General features: G+C 47.2%; 1 protein-coding gene across 16 annotated transcripts in view; it reads right to left on the reverse strand.

The window, feature by feature from the left end:
• The window catches only part of SLC39A11 (solute carrier family 39 member 11), a 426,997-nt gene that overhangs the window by 125,947 nt on the left and 276,629 nt on the right, over nucleotides 1-24,421 (reverse strand). For all 16 annotated transcript variants that reach the window (XM_082439851.1, XM_082439858.1, XM_082439857.1 and 13 more), the window contains one exon: nucleotides 19,023-19,193. In XM_082439851.1, coding sequence (XP_082295977.1) covers nucleotides 19,023-19,193 — 171 coding nt within the window. The remainder of the gene's footprint in view (nucleotides 1-19,022; nucleotides 19,194-24,421) is intronic.

Genomic DNA, 24,421 nt, shown 5'->3' on the forward strand with positions numbered 1-24,421 from the left:
ACTAAGCTGGCCAGAGCTGACATCTGTTGCTTGCAAAGAATCCTAACTGACACTGAACTCTTTTCTGGTCTATCGTGGGACTTTCAATTATCTTTTGAAGTAATAGAATTGTATTCATTTTAAAGTACCCTAAAACAAAAAAAAAAAAAAACTAGATTTTAAAAATCTAATAAGACATCCCTTTCCTTTAACTAGAAAAAGTGGAGCTATTGCACATTCCGAGTCATAAACGTAATTTTCTGCTGTCACTGTGCTCAGATTAACTTGGTAAAAGAGCATGGCTCTTTATCACGCTGGACCAGAACTAAGGTCAACTGCATTCAAGTATCAAACCCTGGAACTAGTTCTGTCCTCCTCTATAATCACGGATATCACCAGAATCCTTTGCAACTCTCGGCAGCATCCAATCTCCCAAGCACTCCCTGGAGAGAAAAACAGAAGCTGATCACTCAGCCAAAAGCCCATTATGGCACCTCTGGGATTTCTTCTGCCAGGAAAGCAATGAGCTTCTTTTTAGCGGGTGGTCCAAAGCTATGCCAGAGCTATGACTTCCAACATTACTTTTGCAAAGAGTAAAATGCCTATGGTCAGGGCAGAATGGCACAGAGGGGGGCTTCAAGGAAGGACACCTACACCCCATTAACAAAGACTAGAGTCAATCTCCCTGCTAGTGTGGCTTTGGGACCCAACATTGAAAACTTGTCACTGACAGTGCTACTTATTTATCGTTGGGGATGGCTGGTTATAAGGCTTTGAGGATGACTTTCTTGAAAGGGCGCAGGGAGACGTATCATGGGACTTACCTGGTCTCAGAACTGCTGCTGACAAAGACAACCAGCATCACCCTCTTGTTCTAAAACCGTGCTGTCCAATACGGTAGCCACGTGTGGCTATTTAAATTTGAATGAATTAAAACTAAATAAGGTTACTATCCGCATATCCAATATGGTTGCTAGTGGGTACCATATTGGCCAGGGCAGATACTGACTATTTCCATCACCATAGGACGCTCCCTCTGTTGGACGGTACTGATCTACACAGAGGGGCCTGATGCTCTGTGCAGGTCTTAGTGAGGAGCGGTCCCTCCAGAACGGTGCTGCTCCCCAGTGGTCCCAGGGAAAGTGGGGGAGCAAGGAGGACAACCATATCAAAGACCCCCTTGAAGAGAATTATCAGAGTAAGGATGAAAGAACGTCTCCTTACTCAAGACAAGGGAGGGGCCGCTCCAAGGAAAATGCCTGCAGCGCTTGGCATGCTTCCCTGGGGAACTGCTCTCTGAACGTCTCCTGGAAGAGTCCCGAGGGCAGAAGGTGGCTAGGAGAACTCCAGTGGCAGCCTGAGGAGAGGGGGCTGCCTGGGAGTAGCCTGCATTTCCAGAGGACAAAGGGGCCAAGCGAAGGGGACCTGATACAATCTGTAAAGGTTCACCCCTCAGAGGTCTACCTACAAGGGCACATTGACTCTCATGGAACTGGTGCAGAGAGGACCACTGGGGGTGAGGGGGACTCCTAAGTGGTCATCACAAGAAGCCCTGCCCCCACCAGTGGGTATTCCCTTGAGGAGGCTCAGAAGACCCCTCCAAATTAGGACCCCATGAGATAAAGGTTCCACACTTGAGAATATGCTACCTTGAGGGCACCAGCACTGAATCGCAACCCTGACCTTCAGGGAAGACCTTCTGGCAGCTGCCTCCCCACCTCTTCTTTCTCTCTTCCTTCAACTGCAAGGCACCAGCAAGATGAGCAAAATAGGGAGTTAAAAAAAAACACACAAGGAAAAGAGAGACCACCCACCTCCGACCCACTGTAGGCCGCTAAGGCTAATCACACCAGGAGCTCTTGGTGGAGAGGCGGCACTGAAGTTACGGTGGACTGGCTCGTCAGCACTGAACGTGACAATCAACCCAAAACTTACTGGAAAATTTAGGTATCTGCTCGTGAAAGCATCCAGGGGTGAGGAAGGGAGAATCAACAGGGGAGTTAGATAGACACGGATGTGAAAATAAAGCCATTCTATGATTTTACCCTACAAATTCAGAAGGTTCTAGAAGAAATGCATGAGAAAGGTGTAGCCCAGGTAGGACAGAGGGATGCAGTAAGCCCATGAAGAGTTGGTGGTGGTAAGAGAACAGCATTAAGAATGACACCAGAGGGCTTCCCTGGTGGTGCAGTGGTTGAGAATCTGCCTGCCAATGCAGGAGACACGGGTTCGAGCCTTGGTCTGGGAAGATTCCACATGCCGCGGAGCAAATAGGCCTGTGAGCCACAATTACTGAGCCTGCGCGTCTGGAGCCTGTGCTCCGCAACAAGAGAGGCCGCGATAGCGAGAGGCCCGCGCACCGCGATGAAGAGTGGCCCCCACTTGCCGCAATTAGAGAAAGCCCTCGCACAGAAACGAAGACCCAACACAGCCATAAAATAAAAATAAAACAAATAAAAAAAAAAAAAAAAATTAAAAAAAAAAAAAAAAAAAAAAAGAATGACACCAGAGACCTGCCAGTTTTGGAAAGTAGACCACTGGCCATGGCAACACCATAAGGCATAGAGAACTAGCTCCATCTTACATAGAGAAAATGGTGGCTTAAAGAAATTCAAAAGCTAACCCAAGAAGACTAGTGAGTGGCCAAGCCGGGATTCAAACTCCAGTGGGCTCTTCACCACCACACTGCCACTTCTGCAGGGAGTGGTCTTGAATGGGGGGCCCTTTTCAAGAGGCAGCTTAAGCACATCACTGGTTCTGAGACTCTCTGGTAAACCACTGTGTAGGGGCAGAGCTGATGCTGACTTCCGATATCTTTTCTCCCCCTTATCTTAGCAAGAGAATACTGTGTACTAGAACTTTCCAGAAGGCAGAGCAAGAGTTTGAAGTTGTCTTCCTTGGTACTATTGGAAGAAAGGAGTGATGGCTGGAGCTCCAATGGTGATCTTGGACTATGAGGCAACTTTAAAGCCACGTGCAAAGCAAAAAACTAGAAAATGCCTATGTCTCTGGATTTGTTTTGTATTTGCCGTACCCATGCTGGACTGCCTGTCTCCAGACTTCTTTTAAATGAGAGAAGAAACCGTTGTTTGAGGTTTTCTGTGTAGGCAGCCAACCCCTTATCCTAACTGGGAAATCAGAAAGACCACTGGAGAGATTACATACCATGGTCTTCAAAGTCCCACATGCCTCCTTCGAAAGCATCTTGACAAGATTTCTGTGGGCTGAGAAAAGTTCCTGACAGTGGTCTTCCGGTTGTAGAGTGTATGTATATCTCCACGACCGTATTCCTCAGACTGGGCTTGAACTCAGGGATCCCTACACCTTTTACAGGCATAAACTCCCAGACACAGCTTTGAGCAACGGTGGTATTGGGGAGTTATTTTTTAAAACATCTCTTAGCTATTTCTTTTGCTCTTTCTTCCCACCCCCATCCCTGTGCTAGGGAGAAAAAAAAAAAAAAAATTAGCCAGGCAAGAGTACATTCAATTCCCTTTCTTAATTAGAAGCAAAACATTTGGAAAGCGGTGGCACAGTCGCTCGAAGAGCATTTGCAAATTATCCACGAGCGCAAAGCTAGCATATTAAGCAAAGCAACGGGGGTTGGAGAATACATTCCAGGCTAGTGGAGAGCGTGATCCAGACCTGCAGAGGCATCTGTCAGTCGCAGCCGGTGCAGGGCTCCTAATCCCTTCACTCATTGCTGGCCATGCACGGAGAAGGGCTCGCGTGAGATACAAAAACAAAAAACAAAAAAACCCAAAGTGCCAACAGCATCGCCACGAACTCTATCATCCCGAACTAACACAGCAGAGCACCTAATGGATTTTAGGGAAGCTTTCAGATAAATAATCATTTCCTGGTAGCGGAGATTAGATTTCATACACCATGGCTCAGCCCAAGCTGAAGCAGAGAGATGTGAAGAACAGAGTTCTTTTTCTAAAAGAAAAATTCACTTCTGATCCACTAATAGACAAGGAACTATGCCTTCCAAACTCTGTGGCCTGGGGAAGGAAGTAGCTATCTTGATCATGAGCATTTTCTGACTTCAGTGGTTCTTGGGAGCCAGCTGTGTCATAGCAGATGTAGGAATGGCTGACTACAGCAGATCCTGGGCTGCCTTTCACCGAAAAATGTTAAGAGCAAGTTGGCACACAGTAGGCACTCAATGGATGCTGGCTACGACAACGCCATAACCTCCCAAGATAAGCCAGGGTATTTCATTTTTAGGCAGTTCTAACTGAAAAAACTATTCCTTAAGCTGTGCTAACATCTATTCCCCTGTACCTTTCACTCCTTGGTTCTACTTCCGGTTTGGAAGGGAACACAGGATGAACCCAGAGTCTTTTCGCCATGGTGGTCCCTCTACGATGGAAAGTAGATTCTATCACCCACATCTGCTTTCTCCAGCCTAAAAGGTCCAGTCATTTGAGCCACTGCTTCCTCTTCGAGTTTCTAGCCCAGCAGGCTGGAGGCTCTCATCTGCAGGCCCATGGGTGTGGAGCTGTCTTCTACCCTTGGGTACTCGGAGGAGGGTGCAGATGGACCAGGAGCCCCGAGGGGAACCACTTCTTGGGGTTGACTTAGCTTCCCGGGGCTTCCTCAATGCCTCGCAGAGAGAAGGTGAGCAATGAATACTGAGACCAGTAAATGACTGAATGAACGATTATGTCTCTTACTGAATTAAAACCCAAATTCTTTTTCTTGCTCCTGAACATGCTTTTATCACGTGTTTGGGGGATCTAATTTCAGGACTCTACTTGGGTCCCTGTTTCTGCTCATTTTCACCTCGTTAGAGCCCATCGGAATTCCAGCGTGTTGAGATCTTCTGATTTAATGACTTAATCATCCCACAAATTACCTGTCCCTCCCAGCTTTGTGTCAGCTACAGACTAATTGGCATGCCATCAATATACTCATCTGAGTTGATTAATTATATTTGGCTTATATTCGTATTACAGGTTTTTTAAGGGGCAGGGTAAACATCCTTTGTCTTGTCTTTCTGAACGGAGGGTGTTATGAACTCAACTGTGCCCCCCAAAACCCATATGCTGAAGTCCTAACCCCCAGGACCTCAGAACGTGACCTTATTTGGAAATAGGGTTGTTGTAGATACATTAGCTAAGATGAGGGCACACTGGAATAGGGTGGGTCCCGACTCCAACATGACTGGTGTCCTTATAAAACAGGCACTTATAGCGGGAAGACGAACGTGACGAGACACAGGGAGACGACGGCCATCTACAAGCCAAGGAGAGAGCCTGGAACAGACCCTTCCCTTGCAGCCTCAGAGGAACCACCCTGCCGACACCTTGATGTTAAACCTCCATCCTCCAGAGCTGCGAGGCAATAAATTTCTGTTCTTTAAGCCCCTCAGTTTCTGGTACTTTGTTAAGCAGCCCTAGGAGACTAATACAGAAGGAGAGGAACACATGGCCCTGGGGGCCCTCTCAGCTAAAATTGTTACCTCTGAGACATGAAGAAGCTTTATCTGTGCCTTAAACGCGCCAGGGGAGAAGGGAGCATTTAGGTACCACTCCTGGACGTGGTCCCCTTCAATTCTTCAGCCTGCTGACACAATAGCATAGAGCAGATGTGAACTTTTGTGGCTTGGACAAAGAATCCCTTGAGGATGGCCATGAGGATTTTTTTTTTCTTTATTACGAGCGCCAGAGTTCAGAGGAAGATATCTAGGTTCATCGATTACCACCATCTGAAACATGCAAATAATTCAAAGATGGAGAATGGAAAAGGGTATGCTGCTGCTGTGAAACCTTCAAAAAGAACATCTCACCCCCACGGAAAGAGAAAAGCTGGGACAATAAATGAAAACTCCGAATTCAAGAGCCAAGTTGTGTAACAGCGGGGGGTGGGTCCTGGGGTCCACACGTCTGATAAGAAATCAGGATTAAAATCGTTGCTTAATTCTGTCTGTATCAGAAAGTGCTCACTGATAACAAAAAAAGATGCAAACCTCAACTCCCTGTTTGTCAACTTGGGTACTAACTCAGCTGTGTCTCGGATAACACATCAATTTGTTAAAAACGCACACAGCAGAAGGAGCTACTTCTCTTCTTCCAGTTGTCAGAGCAAAACTCCTTTACTCTTCTGTCCAGCAACCCGAAGGAAAACAAGGGAATTTGTGGCTTGGTTTCCTTGACAACCTTATCTTCACTCCAGGCACCATCTCCTGTCTCTAAGCAACAGCGCACTCTTCAGAATTACAGGGAGGTAAAACCCAGCACTCATCCGGAGTCTTTGAGGACCAAGCAAATCAGGGCAGAGCAACTGGTCCCTTACAGGGCAGGGGCCCAGGAGCACGGAAAGGTGAATGGGCCCAAATGTCCTCCCCAGACCCCAGCATTCCCCCCGAGTCCTTGGCGCTTGGAATTCCACGTCTCCACCCTCCTCCCCTGGTTTATTCCTCTGTCCTCTGCAGGGGTCAGTGACTCAGTTCATCAGCTGGCTTCCCCCCCACACGCCCCACGGCCGACAGAAAAGCCCTACGTGGCCCTTGTGTGAAGGAGAGGCTGACCCCGGAGCACAGGGCACAAAAAGGAAAGCTAAGATGCCACCGTGACTTTTCGTAAACAAATGGCTCGGCTGGAGAAAAGTGTCTGATTAAAAGAGAAGGGTTGCTGGGCTGACATTTAAGAAGACTTTGTTTGCACCTGAAAACAGGATTCAGAGATTTTTATTTCTTCCCTGGCACCATGTCCCCACCTCTGCCCTAGCATCTCTGCGCCAGGAAGCGTTTCTGAGAATATACAGAGAGGAGCAAGTGAACAGAATCTCTGGAAATGAAAGCTCTGAACCTTAATGACAGCAAGAGAAGAGAGCTGATGAGTGCGAAGCTCGGAAGTTGAAAGGGAATGAGATCTGGAAGGCAAAGGTGCCGGTAAACGGCGCTTTCGACTGCCGTGTCCAATAATCAGGATCACTGCTGCTTACCTGGTACCTTTATGTCTCAGGCAGGCTCATTTCCACGAACATAGTTCGTTCTTAAATCACCCGTGAAGCAGGGGTTGGGGCAAGAATTATTCACCTTCCTTCCTTCAACTTGGAAGTTGAAAGTTGTCAAACATAACGATCACACAGTTATTTTCAAAATGAGATAAAAACTAGAGACTCTGATTCCTAACTCATCCGCGGTTTGGCTCGTCTAAACTGCTATAATGCAAATGCAATTTCCAAGTTTTCTTGTCCCCAGGAGCTGTGAGTTATTTGCTGATTAATGTTTTTCAGGAGCCCATTAACATGACAGATCTGTTTGAGATTCCTGTCCTTGTTCGTTCTCCCTTGAGTGGAATTATTAAGTAGAAAAGCCCGATTTCACCGTCAAGCCCTCATCCGAGTTCCATTTCCAATAGCTGCTTTGCCGAGGGTGGAGCTGAAGTCTCGAGCAGGGGCTGCAAAGATCAGCTGATTAGCGACACTTCCAGGGTCAGGAAAAATACCAAGTAGTGGGAGGAGGAGATTAGGGGCTGGGGGAGTGACTGTGCCGAGTGATTTGTAGGACACGGTTGGTGGGGGGGGGCATGGCAAGCTTTGGCACAAGGTCCGGGGCAACAGGAAATGGGATCAAATATATACTCCCAATAGCTACCAACCAGGGCAAGGGCGGGCAGAGTCACCGCTGATTAGGGCGAGACCTTGAATGAGGATGTGGTGCCGCCCCTTTGGGCAGGTAATACCCAAAAAACACAGACCATGGGGTTGTCTAGTCTCTAAAGAGTTGGGCCTCTGAAGATGGGTGGTTTGAAACGGCTTGAAAATCTAGGTGTTGGAGGGAGCTCGGGTTCATGGAAAGCCCCCAAGGGGCTGCACACAGACTCAACTGGCAACCTTTAGGCTCGCTGTCAGGAGCCGTGCATCTTTTCCTCTCTGCGCCCAAATCCCCAGGCTGAGTGCACCACCTCTGAAGGGGTCTCCACGTCACCAAGAAGATGTGAGCCCAAAGCAACGGACGTTGTTAAGTGAAGTCACATCTGTGCTAAGCAGGGAGCTCGAATGGCAATTAGCTCCCTGAAAAGGGAGACAAACCAACGAGAGGAGGGATGGACCACAAAGTACATTTAGGTGTCATTTCACTCGCTGTACTTAATCAGAGAAAGGAAAAGAAAATGGAATGTTGATTTCAGGACTCATCCTTGGTTAATTGGTATTTGCAGAACACAGTAACATTTTAATTATTTTCAACGCCACATCATAACAGCTATCAAGGGAGTACAGACAAAATAGAATAAACAGGGACTTATTAAATACATAATTAATGTGCACTAAAATTAGCATATATGAATACGAATGAGCTGAGACCATTAGAAAGTTCGCACCTCAAATGTTATCAATTGATTAAGCTGCACCTCGGATGTCAGCGACTGATTAAACCTGTTACCTGCTACAGCTTCTGAACAAATGAGGTCACTCAACAGGGGAGAGGCAGGCTTGTCAGAAGATGGCACGGTTCCTTGGTGGGTTCTCAGGCTAGCGCGAAGGTGCTGGGTATTTTTATAAACCAAAACTTTAGAAACGCCACCATTCTCTTTACAGTGAAGCAAGGACAAATCCAGCTCTTGTCAAAGATCATCGCAAAGCCAGCGGGGACTCTGGAATTTTTAGTTAGCAACACGATCATACCTTCAATTACTGAGGATGGCAGCAGATAGCACGGGGGTGCTGTCCTGGGTGGTTTTTCCAGGAGCAGGAAAGGGTCTGAAGGTATTTCTCACTGCAGCCTTGGGCTCGGATGGAGCCGCCCAACTGAACAGAGCAGAAGTGATACAATTCTGGCAGAAAAGATGACTCCTGACAGTGAGGTGATCTGCCCCGCACCCATGGAGGCGGGTCGGCGCTGTGGCTATGTATGACCTCCTAGTTACCTCGTTAACTATTGGAAGAAAGAGAACAGCCTGATGTCCAGCCAGCCAGTGGCTTCGACCCTTCCTGCCTGCCTGTGTGCGGGGCCTCTTCTCATCCCCTCTACTGTGGACGGAAACACTGGCAACTGGTCCTACAACGTCTGGGCTCAATCACAACTCTTTAAACAGTAAATATGATTTTGTATGCACCATCTTCAAAGTCTTCGATGTTCACCGAACCAAAAGAAAGATCACACCTTTGCAGTGAGAGCTTGTCTTGATTCTGCTGACTTCCTGTGAGAATCGATTCATCCGGCACTGTATTATAATATGTGTGTATAAACTTTCTCCTGCTGGATTGCAAACTCTTTCAAAGTAAGGACTGTCTTGCATTCTTTTTTGTACCTCTGGGAGCACCTACATCTGTGCCATCCAAAGTGGCAGCTACTGTGGGACTTCCCTGGTGGTCCAGTGGGTATGACTCCACGCTCCCAGTGCAGGGGGCCTGGGTTCGATCCCACATGCATGCCGCAACTAAGAGTTTGTGTGCCTCAACTAAGAAGTCCTATAGATCCCGCATGCCACAACTAAGACCCGGCACAGCCAAAATAAATAAATAAATATTAAAAAAAAAACAAAACCAACGTGGCAGCTACTAGCCCTGTGTGGCTACAAGACACGTGGAATTTGGCTCGTATGATGGAGAAATTAAATAATTTAATTTTAATTAATTTAAGTTTAAATTTGAAAACGGAAGAAGTATAAAATCTTTTTGCATGATACACAATTTTTTTTTTTCGGTAGGGCGACATTTTACTTGAATCACTGAAAATTTCACTTGAATCATCCAGAATACGATGTGCCAGAAGTGTAAAATACACACTGGATTTCAAAGACTTTAGTATGAAAAAAAAGAATGTGAAATAATCTCGATTTTTACAATAATGATTCTATGTTGAAATGACAATATTTGGGCTATTTTAGGGTAAATAAAATATATTTTAAAAACCAATTTCACCTGATTTTTTAAATATTTTTTTTAACATGGCTACTCGAAAGTTGAAAATGACATGCGTAGCTCGCATTATTTTTCTATTGGACAAAGGTGATCCCAATGCTCTATGTATAGAAAGTATCCAGAAAGTACTGTTGACTGATTGATTATCCGAACACTATAAACATGACTTCATCACCTCTCATCTGGTGCCCATTATAACCAGAGAAAAGCATTTTTCAGGCCACGTATCTGGCTTAGATATATAATCTGTGACCAGGAACGAGAACACAGAAGACTAGTGACAATGGAATAAAATCACTTGTGCCAATTAATAACCTCCCTCCTTCTGAAATGGGTTAAAAGTGCAGAACAACAATAGGTTGCAAAATGAGAGAAGAATTCAGAGAATCAGACCCGAAGAATACATTCCATTCTTATCTCAGCCGCAAATGGGTCTCTGGGCTTCTTGGCAGCAGAGGGTGAAAAAAAAAGGTATACACACTAAATTACAAGTATCGTTTCAACAAGGGAGACAAAGCTTTTCCAGGCGGTGCATTCTGAAATAAATATTTAAGAGAACTGAGTGAGGAACTGGGCAGTGTCCCCAGCAAAAATGTGACAACAAATGCCACGATGATTTTCACGTGACAGTTAACGTCCTTTCTTCAAACTCCAGGGTGAGTCAGGAGCAGCTTTTCTGTGGGGGGCTAAGCTGACACAGACCAGTGCTGTCGCCTTGCTCGGGGGGTGGGTGTGCGTCTCTCTGCAGACAACACATCACGCCCAGAGGAGAGGGTGACTAGCTGACCTGGGAGCAGCTCTCCGTTGCCCCCGGACACTGGACGTGACACAAGCCTGCAGCACGATTCCCCCACACAAGCGCCCTCACCCTGTGCCACCCCCACAGAACCAGATCAGAACCAAAGGGAACAAGAATGATGGCACCACAGGGATAAAACTTGCAAATTTTGATCTCTAAGTATTTTATTCATAACGTATTTTTGACACACCCCAAGACTGAGAAAAACCATCTCAGGAAACAAAATGTCTTCCCTAAATAAAACTCGTCCCAAGGCAAGCTTGGGTAGGCTCTGAATAACTGGTGAAGTTACATTTCTATGCGGTCCATCCAACAGCAGTGCCATCCAATAGAACTTCCTGTGATCATGGAATTGTTCTCTGTCTGCTGTCCAATATGGCAGCCATAGCTGCATATGGCTCTCCAGCACTTGACATGTGGCAAAGTACAGCTGAGGGTCTAGAGTCTGCATTTTCTTTAATTCTGATCAATAAAGAGGAGAACATTTGGTGGCTCCAGGATTCAAGCCCGGGCCTTTCTGATTCTAAAGCCTGTGCTTGCCCACATGGCTAGTAGCTGGCATTTTGGGCAGTGCACCTCCAAAAGGGCTTCACGCAAACCACGTTCCAGCCAAGATCTGCCTGCGCATAGTAGAAAGACAATTGGAGGTGACTGGAAACTTTGAGTCCTGATACAAAAATAGGTTCAAATTCTCTTGCTTTAACTTTTTTCTTCAATTTACATAATAGGTAGAAGGAGGACATAACCTAGGAGATGTGGAAATGGGTCTCAATTTCAAACCCTCATCCTTGTGCAGCCTTAGAATGAAGGCTTCTTGATCTGAAGGCCAGAGAGTAGGGCACAGGCATCTGTGTGTCTGCTGGCCTTGGGGCCGGAGTTGACGGCGAATCTCAAAGTTGCCGAGTCGCTTTCCAGGGATCACGCAGGGATCCGAGAGCTGCGATTTCACTCTCTGGGTGTTCGTGCTGCCGGTTCTCAGCTCAAACCCAGCAGCCTGATTTGGGAGCATGCTATGAGTTTCTGCTACAGCACATGCTCAGGAACACAACATGCCAAGCAGAATGTCACCCCACACAGGAGCCTGTGCTAATTATAATGTCAGGCTCCCCACTGAGAATCAGATAATTACAGGAGAACATTACAGTGTTTCCAAACTCCTGGAGTAAACGCATCTTCACGTGTAACCTCTTGAAGGTGAAAAGCAAAGTGATCTGAGATGGTCCCACTCGAGACCACCGAGACCAGAACCAAACAATCTTTGGGGAGCAAAGGGAAGCCAAAAGTAGGTGGGAGGAGGGGCGTGGGGACCAGGAGGAGGTGGAGGGAGGTTAACATCGTTCGGGCCCTACCGTGTCCCGGGCATCGTGATCTGCACTTCATGGCAGGCAACACGGGGAGTGGCCTTGCTTGTTGCCATGCTGTCATTTCCCTGAATACTGAATAGCAAGATAGATGTTATCTCCGTTTTTACAGCTGGGAAAACTGAGACTCCCATAATCTTACGTAGGGACACCCAGCTAGTAGAGTTGGTGGCTGCAGGGTCCAAGCCCTGGCCTTTCTGACTCTAAATCCTGTGCTCGGCCCCTCCCTCCACGTCTCCTTCCTTGACGTGGTTGAAGCGGTGACCGTCTGCCCGGGAGTCCCGACCGTCCTCGCTTGATGGTGGTGGTGGTGGGTGTGTCGGGGCTGCACGGTGTTCACCCCGCACACATATCTGCAGGGAGTCCACAGCGGCAGGTGCCCTGGCGGGGGTGCGGCCTCCGCTCCAGGCTTCCTCCGCCCAGATCTCCTTGCTGAAATGAGCCTGCGGCATCAGGAGTGACCATCACGGATGCTAACATCTGACGTGGCAAGCTCCAAAAAGTGAGACGCACTTGCTGAACTTTTCTGGAATCATGGCTGAAAAGCTCTGTGATCCACCGGAAGAAACGCAACGGAGCTCCCTATGGCAACAGGCAGCCTGGAGGCGGCATATAGAGATGAGCGTGAATCACGGTCTACCAGGACCTGCTGTGTGACCGTGAGCTCGGTCTTTGACCTCTCTGGGTCTCAGTTGCTAAAATGTAAACCAGGGGTGCAAATACCTAAATCATATACGTGGAGCACTTGACGTCTGGAGCTTCGAAAGGCCCCAGGAAGTGGTGGCCTCCGGTGTCATCAGGGCATTGTATTCCTGCCAATGATTTGCGGTTTGGAGTGGGGCTCAGCTTACTCACTGACTGAGCCTGGGTGTCTGGCTCACAAAATGCCCCTCCAGTTTCTGGGAGCGGAGCAATGTGAAGCGGAGGCTGCTGCGTCAGGGTTTTCCCTGGAAAGGTCCACGGCTATTGGTAGAATTTTCTATTCACTCTTTGCCCCAGGAAAATGAAGACTCAGTAAGTTCTTCTTTTGAGCTGTTGGTTCCTTTCCGCACACGCTCAGTGCTGTTTCGTCAAAGCCATAGCATGTGGAGACCACAGCAGAATGAAGCAAGTGCCCGGGCTCAGGCCACCAACAATACCTGGAACCTGGGAGTGTCATCTTTTCCTGGTAAAGGAGATTCCGCAGATGTGATTACCCTGGATTATCTGTGGATGGGGTAATGACCCCGGATTACCTGGGTGGGGTCCAAACTGCAGTCACAGGGTCTTTATAAGAAGGAGGTGGGGGAGATAAGATACAGAAAAGGATGCAGTGTGACCACGGAGGCCGAGATATAGATAGATATATGTAACTAAATCACTTTGCTGTACAGCAGGAATCAACACAACACTGTAGGGACTTCCCTGGTGGTGCAGTGGTTAAGAATCTGCCTGCCAGTGAAGAGGACACAGGTTCGATCCCTGGTCCGGGAAGATCCCACATGCCACGGAGCGACTAAGCCCGTGCGCCACAACTACTGAGCCCGTGTGCCACAACTACTGAAGCCCACGCGCCTAGAGCCCATGCTCCACAACAAGAGAAGCCCTGTGCTCTAGAGCCCATGAGCCACAACTACTGAGCCCGTGTGCCACAACTACTGAGCCCGTGTGCCACAACTACTGAAGCCCACGCGCCTAGAGCCCATGCTCCACAACAAGAGAAGCCACCTCAACGAGAAGCCCGTGTTCCCCAACGAAGAGTAGCCCCCACTCGCCGCAACTAGAGAAAGCCCACGTGCAGCAACGAAGACCCAACGCAGCCAAAAATAAAATTAATTAATTAATTTTTTTAAAAGGCACTGTAAATCAACTATAATTCAATAAAATAATAAAAACAAAAAGCATTTTTATCTGATCACATGAATCATAAATATTCATTATAGAAAAGTTGAGTTATAAATCTCACAAAACACGAAGGAAATAAAAATCAGCCGTAATCCTGTAACTCCACAAGCCCAAGAATAACCAACCACTGTTAACATATTAGTGTATAAATCTGTGGGGTTTTGTTCCCTCAAACAAAATCACTTCTGATGAAAACGTCAAGCATCTCATTTAAAGCCATGAAACGGGGTCTAGTAGGAGTCGTCAAGGAGGACAAGCCAAACAATTAAAATCAATTGTCCTGCTGTTCTAGAGACACAGGCAGTGACCTCCAGCTCTCTCTGTGTCACGGTCACAACCAGCAAAGCAAACTTGACCCCTGGCTCTGATGAGAGGAAAATATAAAGTGTGCGATTCACCCGGCCTCTTTTTCTATGGACCTTTATAAATCATGTCAAACAGAAGGGAAGTCCAGTGTGTCCCAGAGACCCACAGAAGTTAAATGCGTCCCTTAGCCCACCTGGCAGCCAAGGCGGATAGGAAACTGAGACACCTGACTCCCCTCCTAGAAAGGAGGCCAGGTCCCCAAATGCACCAGCCATCCCCGGAGCCCGAATATATAATGTGCTTCAATATGAACTGTAACATGGGTTCCAAAAACAAGATGGCACAGGCCTTCTTGCAAGAAGCTCCACGTATGGGGGGAAACAAATACATTCAAATAACTGCCATTCAGAGTGGTAACTATCAAGACAGAGGCAGACACAGGATACAGGGAGGTGTCACCCAGGGAGGTGTCACCCAGGAAGGTGTCACCCAGGAAGGCGTGATGAACACTGTGAAATAAATGAAATTAACAATGTACTACTTGTCTCCTTTTTCACCGAATCATCCAGTGCCAGAGCTGGAAGGAACCACAGTGATAATTAACACACACGCTTCCTAGCCGGCCTTCCCCACCAACCCCATCAAATTTTCCGATGGAGCAGTGCTTGAATGAGATAAGTTCTAGAATCCCTTTAAGCTCTAAATTTAACGTTCTCACATACACAGACCATAAGCTACTCATGGAAAGAGATTAGTGGGAACTCGATGGCTGGTTGATTTTTAATTCCACTCTGACACAGAAAGGGAGCCTGTTTTCCGAAAGCCCGGAAACCCCTGGAAGGCTCTGAGCCCAGGAGTCTGTATGACGTGGCAGGAGAAGCCCGTTAAGGGACAGTGTGCTTCCAAGGCTACAGAGTGGGATTGCTTTCACAGAAAACATGCTGTTTCCTTGGGAGACCATTTTCCAAAGGACTCGGCTCCCCGGGCTGAGCCACAGAAGGAACGTGGGGTGAAGGGGGAAGCACCCCCATCCTCGGGAGCCTTTGCACCCACCCCTCGCGGGGGTGAGCGGGGCTCCCGTCTGCCGGCCTCCATCGGGCATCACCCTTTCCTCCTGAAACATTTCAAGTGCTTGCACGGCTGGACAGTTTGTTTCTCTAAAGCAGGGGTTCCTCCCTGCTCTGGAGCCATGGGTGGACTTCGTGAGATGTGGGAATACCCCAAACTGCCTGGTAACTGGTTTGTGCGCAACCTTCTCTTACGAGAGGGTCCAGAGCGCTTAGCAGATTCCTGGGGGGGCTGTGAGCCACAGAAGTTTCAGGACTCATTCATCCTTGCACACGTGTCTAAAATATGAACCCAAGCGCCCTGGGTGTGCGCTCACGTCCGCGTCTGGGTCCCCGCACTCCAGAAACCTCTGGGAGACAGCACACACGCTAATAAGATTTCCTTTTAACTCCTACATTAAAAAAAAATTTTTTTTTAAACAAAATGTCATCCCCAGGACATATAAAACTGAACCAGCCAAGACAAAAAAACTTCAAAAAAATCAATTATCCATTTAGTTGCTGTGAAAATCTACCTTTAAACCCAGAGTCTCAGGGAACATCAAAGGTCTAGTTAAATTTTTAATAAACCATGAAGGCTAGTGTTAAAGGAGAGACCTTTTCAAAGATAAGCTGGCAACAGACAAGCTCTCGAAATGGTTCTCATCAAAAGGCACGAAGCTGCCAGAAGGCAACGGTGGGCGAGTGAGCTTCCTTTTAGATTGAAGTTAGGAGCTTGAGACTCTGGGAATGAGCCCCAGGGGGTCTTCAGAAACACATCTATTTATATTTAGACCTTTATTCTTTTTCAGCTGGTTAAAGAAGGAGTCTTAAATGGTAGAAAGACAGCCACTAACTATTATAACTGAAAAGACGGCCTAAGTAACTTCTCTTCTCGAATGATTAGCATTTAACAGGTTGAAAGTGACCGTGGAGGTTTTGGAGCTGCCCTCTGCAGAGACCCTGGTCTCTCGATGAGCTCTTTAACATACTGGGGGTGAGTATGACCAGATCCTTCCACCCAGGCAAATCCACTTTCGTCAGATTTGTGTGCTGGGGTCCCACGTAAGACATCATCTCAAGATGTACTGAATAGCAAGCTCTCGGAAAACAACCAAAATAGTTGACTCAGAACCCAAAGGGAAAAAGCCAAGAGAGAAATGAGAGGGAAACAGATGCTGAAAAAAACTGGCAGCAAGTTGGCCTATACGATCCTATGATAGAAATTCTTAAGATCATGATAGAAATAAGAGAGGAAAATGCTTCTCATCTAGAGGAAGATCTGAGCTGAGTGATTAGACACGATGTTCTGACAGATTTCATATATATACTGCAACAGACAACATATTGATATTTTCATTCCTTAAAGATGACCAAAAAAAGTCTTCATTGCACAAGCAAAAGACTATCAAGGTACACACAGGGGGAAAAACTCAGTTTGGCTGTGGCCTTCGCTTCCACAGTATTGAAGCCAGAAGATAACAGAGCAACATCTATAAGAGCTATAAGGAGAAATAGGTGCCTCTAGCAAAAGCTATGCCCAGTCAAGTCTTTGCTCCCGTACTGGGGTAACAGGTTGACATTATGAACTCTGCAAGGACTCAGATAATATATCACCTGGGGCTGCTCCTTGAGCAAGGTTATCACTCAAACTTGAGTTCCAAAACTACGAAAGATGGATCAGAATGTTTAAGAACACAAGACTGAAGGAGTCAGGAGTATTATCAATGCTAATAACAGCTACCACTTTTCAAATGCTCAAATGGCCCAGGTACTGTATAGACTGTATATATATATAATCTTAATTATCAAAATTGGTGTAGTTCATTTTTTAAATAATATCCCAGTTATCTCAGTAGTAGCATTATCTCCACTTCATAGATGAGAACACCAAGGTTCAGAAAGCTCACGTCATTTGTCAAGATAAACTAGTTAGTTAAGTAGTAGAGCTGGAATTCCGCAATGTAACCCAAGGAGTTCCTCAGGGTCTCTCCATTTGTTTTTTTAATAATATCTTTATTCTTTTTTTATGCTTATCTGTCTTTTCTAGTTACTCTGTATAAAACATATTATTTTTGAAATAGAACACCGGTAAGTTTTCTTTTCAATTAAAATAAATCCAAAGACACAAAACAAATTACTCCAAAATGTTAAAAAGGAAAAGATTGGTAATGTAACAGGGAAGGACCTCTGTATTCTGTTACAAGTTCGTCACTAAAGGGATGTGGCCTGCAAGCTTAAATTATACATAATGGCCCATCTCTGGGAACCCTGCCTCCCAGGTAATGGGCATGAAAATACCTTTGTTCAGCTCAGAGGAGACATCGCGACCAGGCCCACCTGTGAATGACTGCAGGGAGGAAGAAATTAACACACCCCCTCCAGAGTCTGACCGGAACCAGGAAATGTCTGACTTTATCCCCTCCCCTTTTAGCTTAAAAGAAGGCTGTATTCTAACTCAGGCAAGACGGTTCTTTGGGACGTGAGTCCACCATCCTCTCGGTCTGCTGGCTTTCTGAATCAAGTCGCTATTCCTCACCCCAACGACTCGTCTCTCGATTTACTGACCTGTCACGTGGTGACTCGGTAACAGTAAGGACATCTCAGAAAGATGTCCCTGTAAAGAAAGCAGGTAAGGCAAACATCAGTGTACAACTGTACTGAATTCAATACTTTTAAAAAGGATTAAGAAGAACCAGAGGGGGGCTTCCCTGGTGGCGCAGTGGTTGAGAGTCTGCCTGCCAATGCAGGGGACACGGGTTCGAGCCCTGGTCTGGGAAGATCCCACATGCCGCGGGGCAACTAGGCCCGTGAGCCACAACTACTGAGCCTGCGCGTTTGGAGCCTGTGCTCCGCCACAAGAGAGGCCGCGATAGTGAGAAGCCCGGGCACCGCGATGAAGAGTGGTCCCCGCTTGCTGCAACTAGAGAAAGCCCTCGCACAGAAACGAAGACCCAACACGGCCATAAATAAATAAATAAATAAAAATTAAACTTTAAAAAGAATATCACCAAACATTCCGAGAAGCAACTGGCCCTGAACCTGATCAGGGACCACTTCTAATCTCTTTAAAAAAAAAAAAAAGAAGAACCAGAGGGCTTCCCTGGTGGCACAGTGGTTGAGAATCTGCCTGCCAATGCAGGGGACACGGGTTCGAGCCTTGGTCTGGGAAGATCCCATGTGCCGCGGAGCGACTAGGCCCGTGAGCCACAACTACTGAGCCTGCGCGTCTGGAGCCTGTGCTCCGCAACAAGAGAGACCGTGACAGTGAGAGGCCCGCGCACCGCGATGAAGAGTGGCCCCGGCTCACCGCAATCAGAGAAAGCCCTCGCACAGAAATGAAGACCCAACACAGCCATAAATAAATAAATAAATAAATTAATTAATTAATAAATAATAAATAAATAAATAAATAAGAACCAGAGACATTCCGTGTTTACGGGAGGTGCAAGTCACAGCAATCGGGCAACAGCTATGAATTTATGCCCAAATGACTTGGTATCAAATATGTGAAGAAAGGAACTCATAGGTGGAAACTGGAGTGATACTGTCTGCAGTAACTGGGGCCAGAAGTTTTAACACGCAGTGATCCATCTAGAGCCGGAAACCCAAAAAATAAACTCAAGAAAGATTTGCACTCCCTCCCCCATGCCCCGTCGAGAAAGGACCGGCATCACGATTGCCCAAGCCCCCTTTCCAGCCAGGCAGCTGAGCCGACAGAGTCACGTCCCCCTCAGACCCGAGGCTGGACCGCTCGGGGCAGGACCTCACCTGGGATGTTGTGTATGGTGATGGCCAAGATGAGCAGCACGATCCTTCTCCAGCCGCTGCCGCCGGGCAGCGCCGGGTTCCCCTGAGACGGCACGGGGGCAGCTGGGCCCTCTGGAAGGCCGGTGGTCACTGCCTTCTTCCTCTGATACGCCTCGCCATTCTCACTCTTGTCTGAGCAAAGAGAGAGGGACGGAAAGAGAGAGTAGTTTGAAAACGGGCACGTCAGTACTCGGACAAGCATCAGCCGGAGGAAGCTTCCAGGGCCGGGAAACAGTCTATTTCCTAACTTCCCAAGGGACCGTGTGTGCTTCTGCCTGGCCCTCCCCGCCTTCGTTCATTCACTTATTCATTCATCAATCAGTCCTTGAACAGACATTCAGTGCCCAACGTACGGGTACTAAAAAGGGTAAAAAGATACATGTTTATGTAGAGCTGATTCACTTTGTTATACAGCAGAAACTAACACACCACTGTAAAGCAATTATACTCCAAGAAAGATGTTAGAAAAAAATGGGAAAAATTTGAATAATATATTGCTAAATGGAAAAATTATAATATAGAACGTGATAGCACAATTTTGTTTACATTTATGTACCGAAAACAGATTGAAACTATAAATGTCAAATAGTAAGCCATGGTTATCTCTGAGTACAGGACTTATCAATGAAAAAAAAAAAAGAAAAAGGGCAAAAAGATGAAAATGGGGCATCCTAACACTGCCTGTTTAAGAGAAGCAGCACTGAACACAGATTCTGGAACTAGGCTGCCTGGCTCACTTCCTGACTCAGCCACTCATCAGCTGTGTGGTGCGAAACAAGCTATCTAACCTCTCTGTGCCTTAGTTTCCTGACTTATAAGATGCGGTAAGAACAGGACCTATGCCACAAGGGTTTTGTGAGAATTAAATGAGAGGTTGCAGCAAAGTGCTCAGACCATACAAAGTGCTTATGTGTGGACTGTGGCTGCGGTCACACGTCCCCTCCCTCCTGCAGGAGGTGACCCTGCTCTACAGGTCACACTGACTCAGGGGGAACCAACTCGGATGCCAGGCTCAGCCAATCAGATTCTCCCCACAGGGATGGGGGACGGGAATGGGGAAGGACCACGTGACCCCCAGTGTGGGCTCTACATCCGAAAGGTCATGTGATGTCAGGGCAGCCACGACGTACGTGCACGAATGGGAGGAGGGGGCAGCCGGACAGAGAGACAGAAGGTAACAGATGTACAGAGACAAGCAGAGATGGGAAACCACGGAGCCAGAGACAGACAGACAGAGAGACAGACAGACAGACAGAAAGACAGACAAATGGCAGCCTGGGTGCCATAGGACATTCTGACCCTCATGGGCCGACTAAGGTACCCAGCCCTTGGGTTTCATGAGCTAACCTTCCTTGCAAAAATCCCCCTTTGGGGGGAAGGGAGTGAGGGATAAATTGGGAGTATGGGATTGATGCACACTGCCAGATACAAAATAGATAAACAACAAGGATTTACTGTATAGCACAGGGAACTATATTCAATGTCTTGTAATAAACTATAATGGAAAAGAATCTGGAAAAAAGGATATACATGTATGTATAACTGAATCACTTTGCTGTACATCTGAAACTAACACAAAATTGTAAATCAACTATACTTCAATTAAAAATAAAATCAAGTTCCCCTTTGGGTATATATTTGAAAAGTGTCATTTCTTAGGGCCAGATTATGCCAAACACCCACGGTCTCCTGGGTTATTTGCTAATCCCTAATGGAGGCAAACCGAGACTGAGGCAGGGAACCCAGGCTGCGGTTCACAGCAAGGGAAGGATCTGTCAGACAGGCTTCCTGAAAGAGGAAGGGAAACACCTGGGGACACAGATGGAGACAAGCGTCCCTCCGTCATCTGAACCTGCAGAGCCTGACCCAGATGTCACAGACAGGTCACCAGAGCCCGTCTTTGGGACATCCACCACAGGACAGGGCAACCCGACAGCCCAGTGTTGGCTCTGCTATCCCAGGGGGATTATTAGTGGCCCCTTTCACTCCCCAAAGTGTCCTGGTTTGAAAGATACATTTTATGGCTCCCCAGGTTGGGGGAAGAAACAGCAGAAGCTTGACTGATGCTCTGCTCAGATGGGGTCCAGCCGACTTGAAGGGTAGGAGGGAACTCTCCGTGGTAACTACTTCCCTTCTCTAGGGACAAATTTTTCACAAGCAAAATCATTCTCATCTCTAAGCTGAAAATTGCAGAAATTTTTTCCCAAAGTCAAATTAAGAAACTTTGAGGATTCCTTTACGCCCGAGCCCGGGCGTTTGGTGCGGCCTCTCCTTACTCCTGGAAGTAAAGCAAGAAAAGGGCAGTTATCTCACCCCCTCAGGTGCTTCAAGACCAGGGTCTCACTCTATAAACTGGATCAGATCTTTGATTCCCTTTCTGGATGAACCTATCTCAGTGGAATACGGTTTCGTATGCCAAAAACATGAAAAGAAAAAACCACTTCTTTTGAAAAACCATTATGTGTTTGTTGTTTCAAATCAAGCCAGTGCAGCCTGAACAGTAAGAAAGAGCCGAAGAGCAGGAAGACTCACTCCTCCCCAGTTGGTTCTCTCTTAGAAACAGCTGGATCTCAGACCCACTGGGGAGAAGCCGCCTTTTATCCATCCTCTGAAATGCCAGGGTCGCCAGCCCTCCAATGGTCAGTAGGCACAACTCACAACGCTGGCCTCTGGAGGAGGCAGCTGTCTCAGGGGACAGCAAAAACTCCTCCTAGACAATATTTGCACGAGCTGAAGCTAAATATTCACCATGTGGTATCTACACTGTGTGTGTGCGTGTGTGTGTACACGCATGCGATTACCGCTGGGTACCATCTTTCTTGCCTCAGATATCAGACCGTCTTTGTGCGTGTATGCATAGGTGTGTGCTTCTGTGCACACACGGGTGTTTTTATATTGTTGACAATACCTGATGACTCGGGCTGCAGAGGCTGGTCGTGGAACTGAACAAAACATGTGGGATCTCAAGCCACTAGACACTAAAGGCACAAGCAAACAGGCCCAAGTGCCGTATAGGAAGGAAGCCGAGTGGTGATGGAGGGAGCTCAGCTGTCTCCTGGACCAGTCAGTGGACACCACGGATTCCCTGGACCTCCTCTGCGCACACGGCCCTGATCTGGATGCTCTCCAGTGGGCGTTGATAGGCACAAAAAAAACCCATCTCCTCCCTTTGGGATTTTATAATTTAAGAGAGGACAGACAGGGAAGACGTGAATACATTCCTGTAAATCTAAGGGACAGAAATTCACACTCTCTAACAAGCATGGGAGGCTAGACTGATTTCTGTCAGTGTCACAAAAGGATGCGACTCTGAATTTCCTGCAAATGATGCACAGAGAACAACGGAGATGGGCGCCCCGTTAGCAAATTCCAGCACCAAACACACATTTAATAGGAACATCGAGAGGCATAAAGAGTTATTAACCGGGCCGAGGATGCACGCCTCGTCTTGGGGTCCTGAGGTGTGAAAACTGATGTCACTGCCTTTCCTAGTGGGAAATGGGAGGGTGTGAACGTCTGATGCACTTGAGAAAGTTAAATAAGTCACCGTTTGGTAACAGTCACTAATGAGTCTGCAACGAGGAAAAATAGCCCAAATAAATCATTACAGAGAGGCCGGATGCATCCCCAGCAATGAATCCTCTTGTCTCTCCCAGAAAGGCTGCTTAAACCATTGCACACCATCTAGTAAAATGCCAGCGCCGTGGACAAAGGGACCACTTAAAGGAGGCCTGGCGTGGGGTTAGGGGTGTTGCCAGAGTAAGCACCCGTGAGATTTCCTGGGAGGGGAAAGGTCTGGGCATTTTTCAAGTAGGATTTGGCAAAGAGGAAGAACATTTTGGGGAAGGAACACCCGATGTCGGGTTCAGAAATGAAAAACGTCAGCAGCGACATCCGGGAAGAGGTGATGCCAAGAACTGATTCTCAATTGCCCCTCGATCCTTACAAAAGCCCCATGCAGTGGAGACCACCCCCTTTAACAAACAAGGAACTTAAAGAACAGAGAGGTGGAGGAACTGGTCCCAAGTCACACAGCCGGTCCAAGATGGATTCAGGAGTCAAGCTGGGTCCTCTGCCTCCAGAAGCCACTTCTTCACCAGGGCCCCGTGGTTGACCAGGGGTGGGGGGTACAGTGGTGGCCTGCCCCTTTGCTCGCCAAAAAGGGTCACGAGCGAGTCACTGCAGTGACATTTAGGAGCCTGAAACCCCAGATGTTTAGTTCAGAGAGAGTCCGGTGAGCTTGCACTACACGACACCAGAAAAGGCAGAAAAGGATCAGTGGGAACCTCGTATCTGTAATCAGTCACTCCTGCTCGTAGACAAACCTGAAAACATTTCAGGCAAAGCTGTTTCTTAACCCATCAGACCTACTGTTTTAAGTGTAAATCAGCTGTTAAGTAGGAAATATTTATTAACACCAAGCACAGGACACAGGGTTACAATCCTTTTGGGAAGGTGGAAAGGAAAAACTTCAAGGTTGCCCATCATCAAAAAACATTAAAAAAAAATTTAAACTCAAGCGTCTGTGAATCCACACAAAGAAGGGGCCCAATGCTGGGGCTCGGCCTACCGTCCCCCGCTTCATCCTTCCGGGAGAGGCACCCCATCGCTAAGTTCGAGAATGAGAACCGCAGGAGAACAGACAGACCGATCCAAAGCTCACTCTTCCCGCTGAATCACCGGGTGACCTTATCGGACACCTTTTGTTCCCTTTCTTCTCCCTCAAACAAAGGACGTGATTCTTATACCAACATGTTATATTGCACAGCAAAAACAGAGCCAGGTCTGGTGGGCACAAGCCGGGGAAGGGGCGGGGAGGGGATAAGCCTCCTCCCCTTGACGTGAAAGGCCTTGATGTCTTTAGATCATAGGCTCTAAACCATTTGGGATCAGCGATGCTTTTGAAAGTACGGTGGAGCTTACACTCCTCCCTCCAGCAAAACAATACACAGACGATTTAAAAATAATGTTTGAATCCTTATGGACTCAAGGTCATCAGACTGAGCGCATCTTGCTAGATAAATGCCACGGTAACCTTCGTTTCATAACCCGGGGGCCAGTCTCAGCAGGAACACGGGATGTTTGCTGTCCCTGTGATGATGTAACCGGCCAAACCTAATAGGCCCAGTGATGCAAGCTCAGGCCTCCGAATAACGGCAACACTAATTAACAGGTCACCAGCCACAAGAGCTTTAAAAATGTCCCCAAGATATCACTGGAGATGATCTGGTCGAATTAGCACAAATAGGCAAAGCCTCATCTGCTAAACACAGAAGGCTTCAAATCCCTGGGAAAACTCCTTCTTTCTAAACCCCTGCTATAAAACATAAAACGAAGAGTGATATATAGTCACTATGCAC

This window comes from Balaenoptera physalus (assembly GCF_965194825.1).
Source record: "Balaenoptera physalus genome assembly, chromosome: 20".
Taxonomy (NCBI): Eukaryota; Metazoa; Chordata; class Mammalia; order Artiodactyla; family Balaenopteridae; genus Balaenoptera; species Balaenoptera physalus.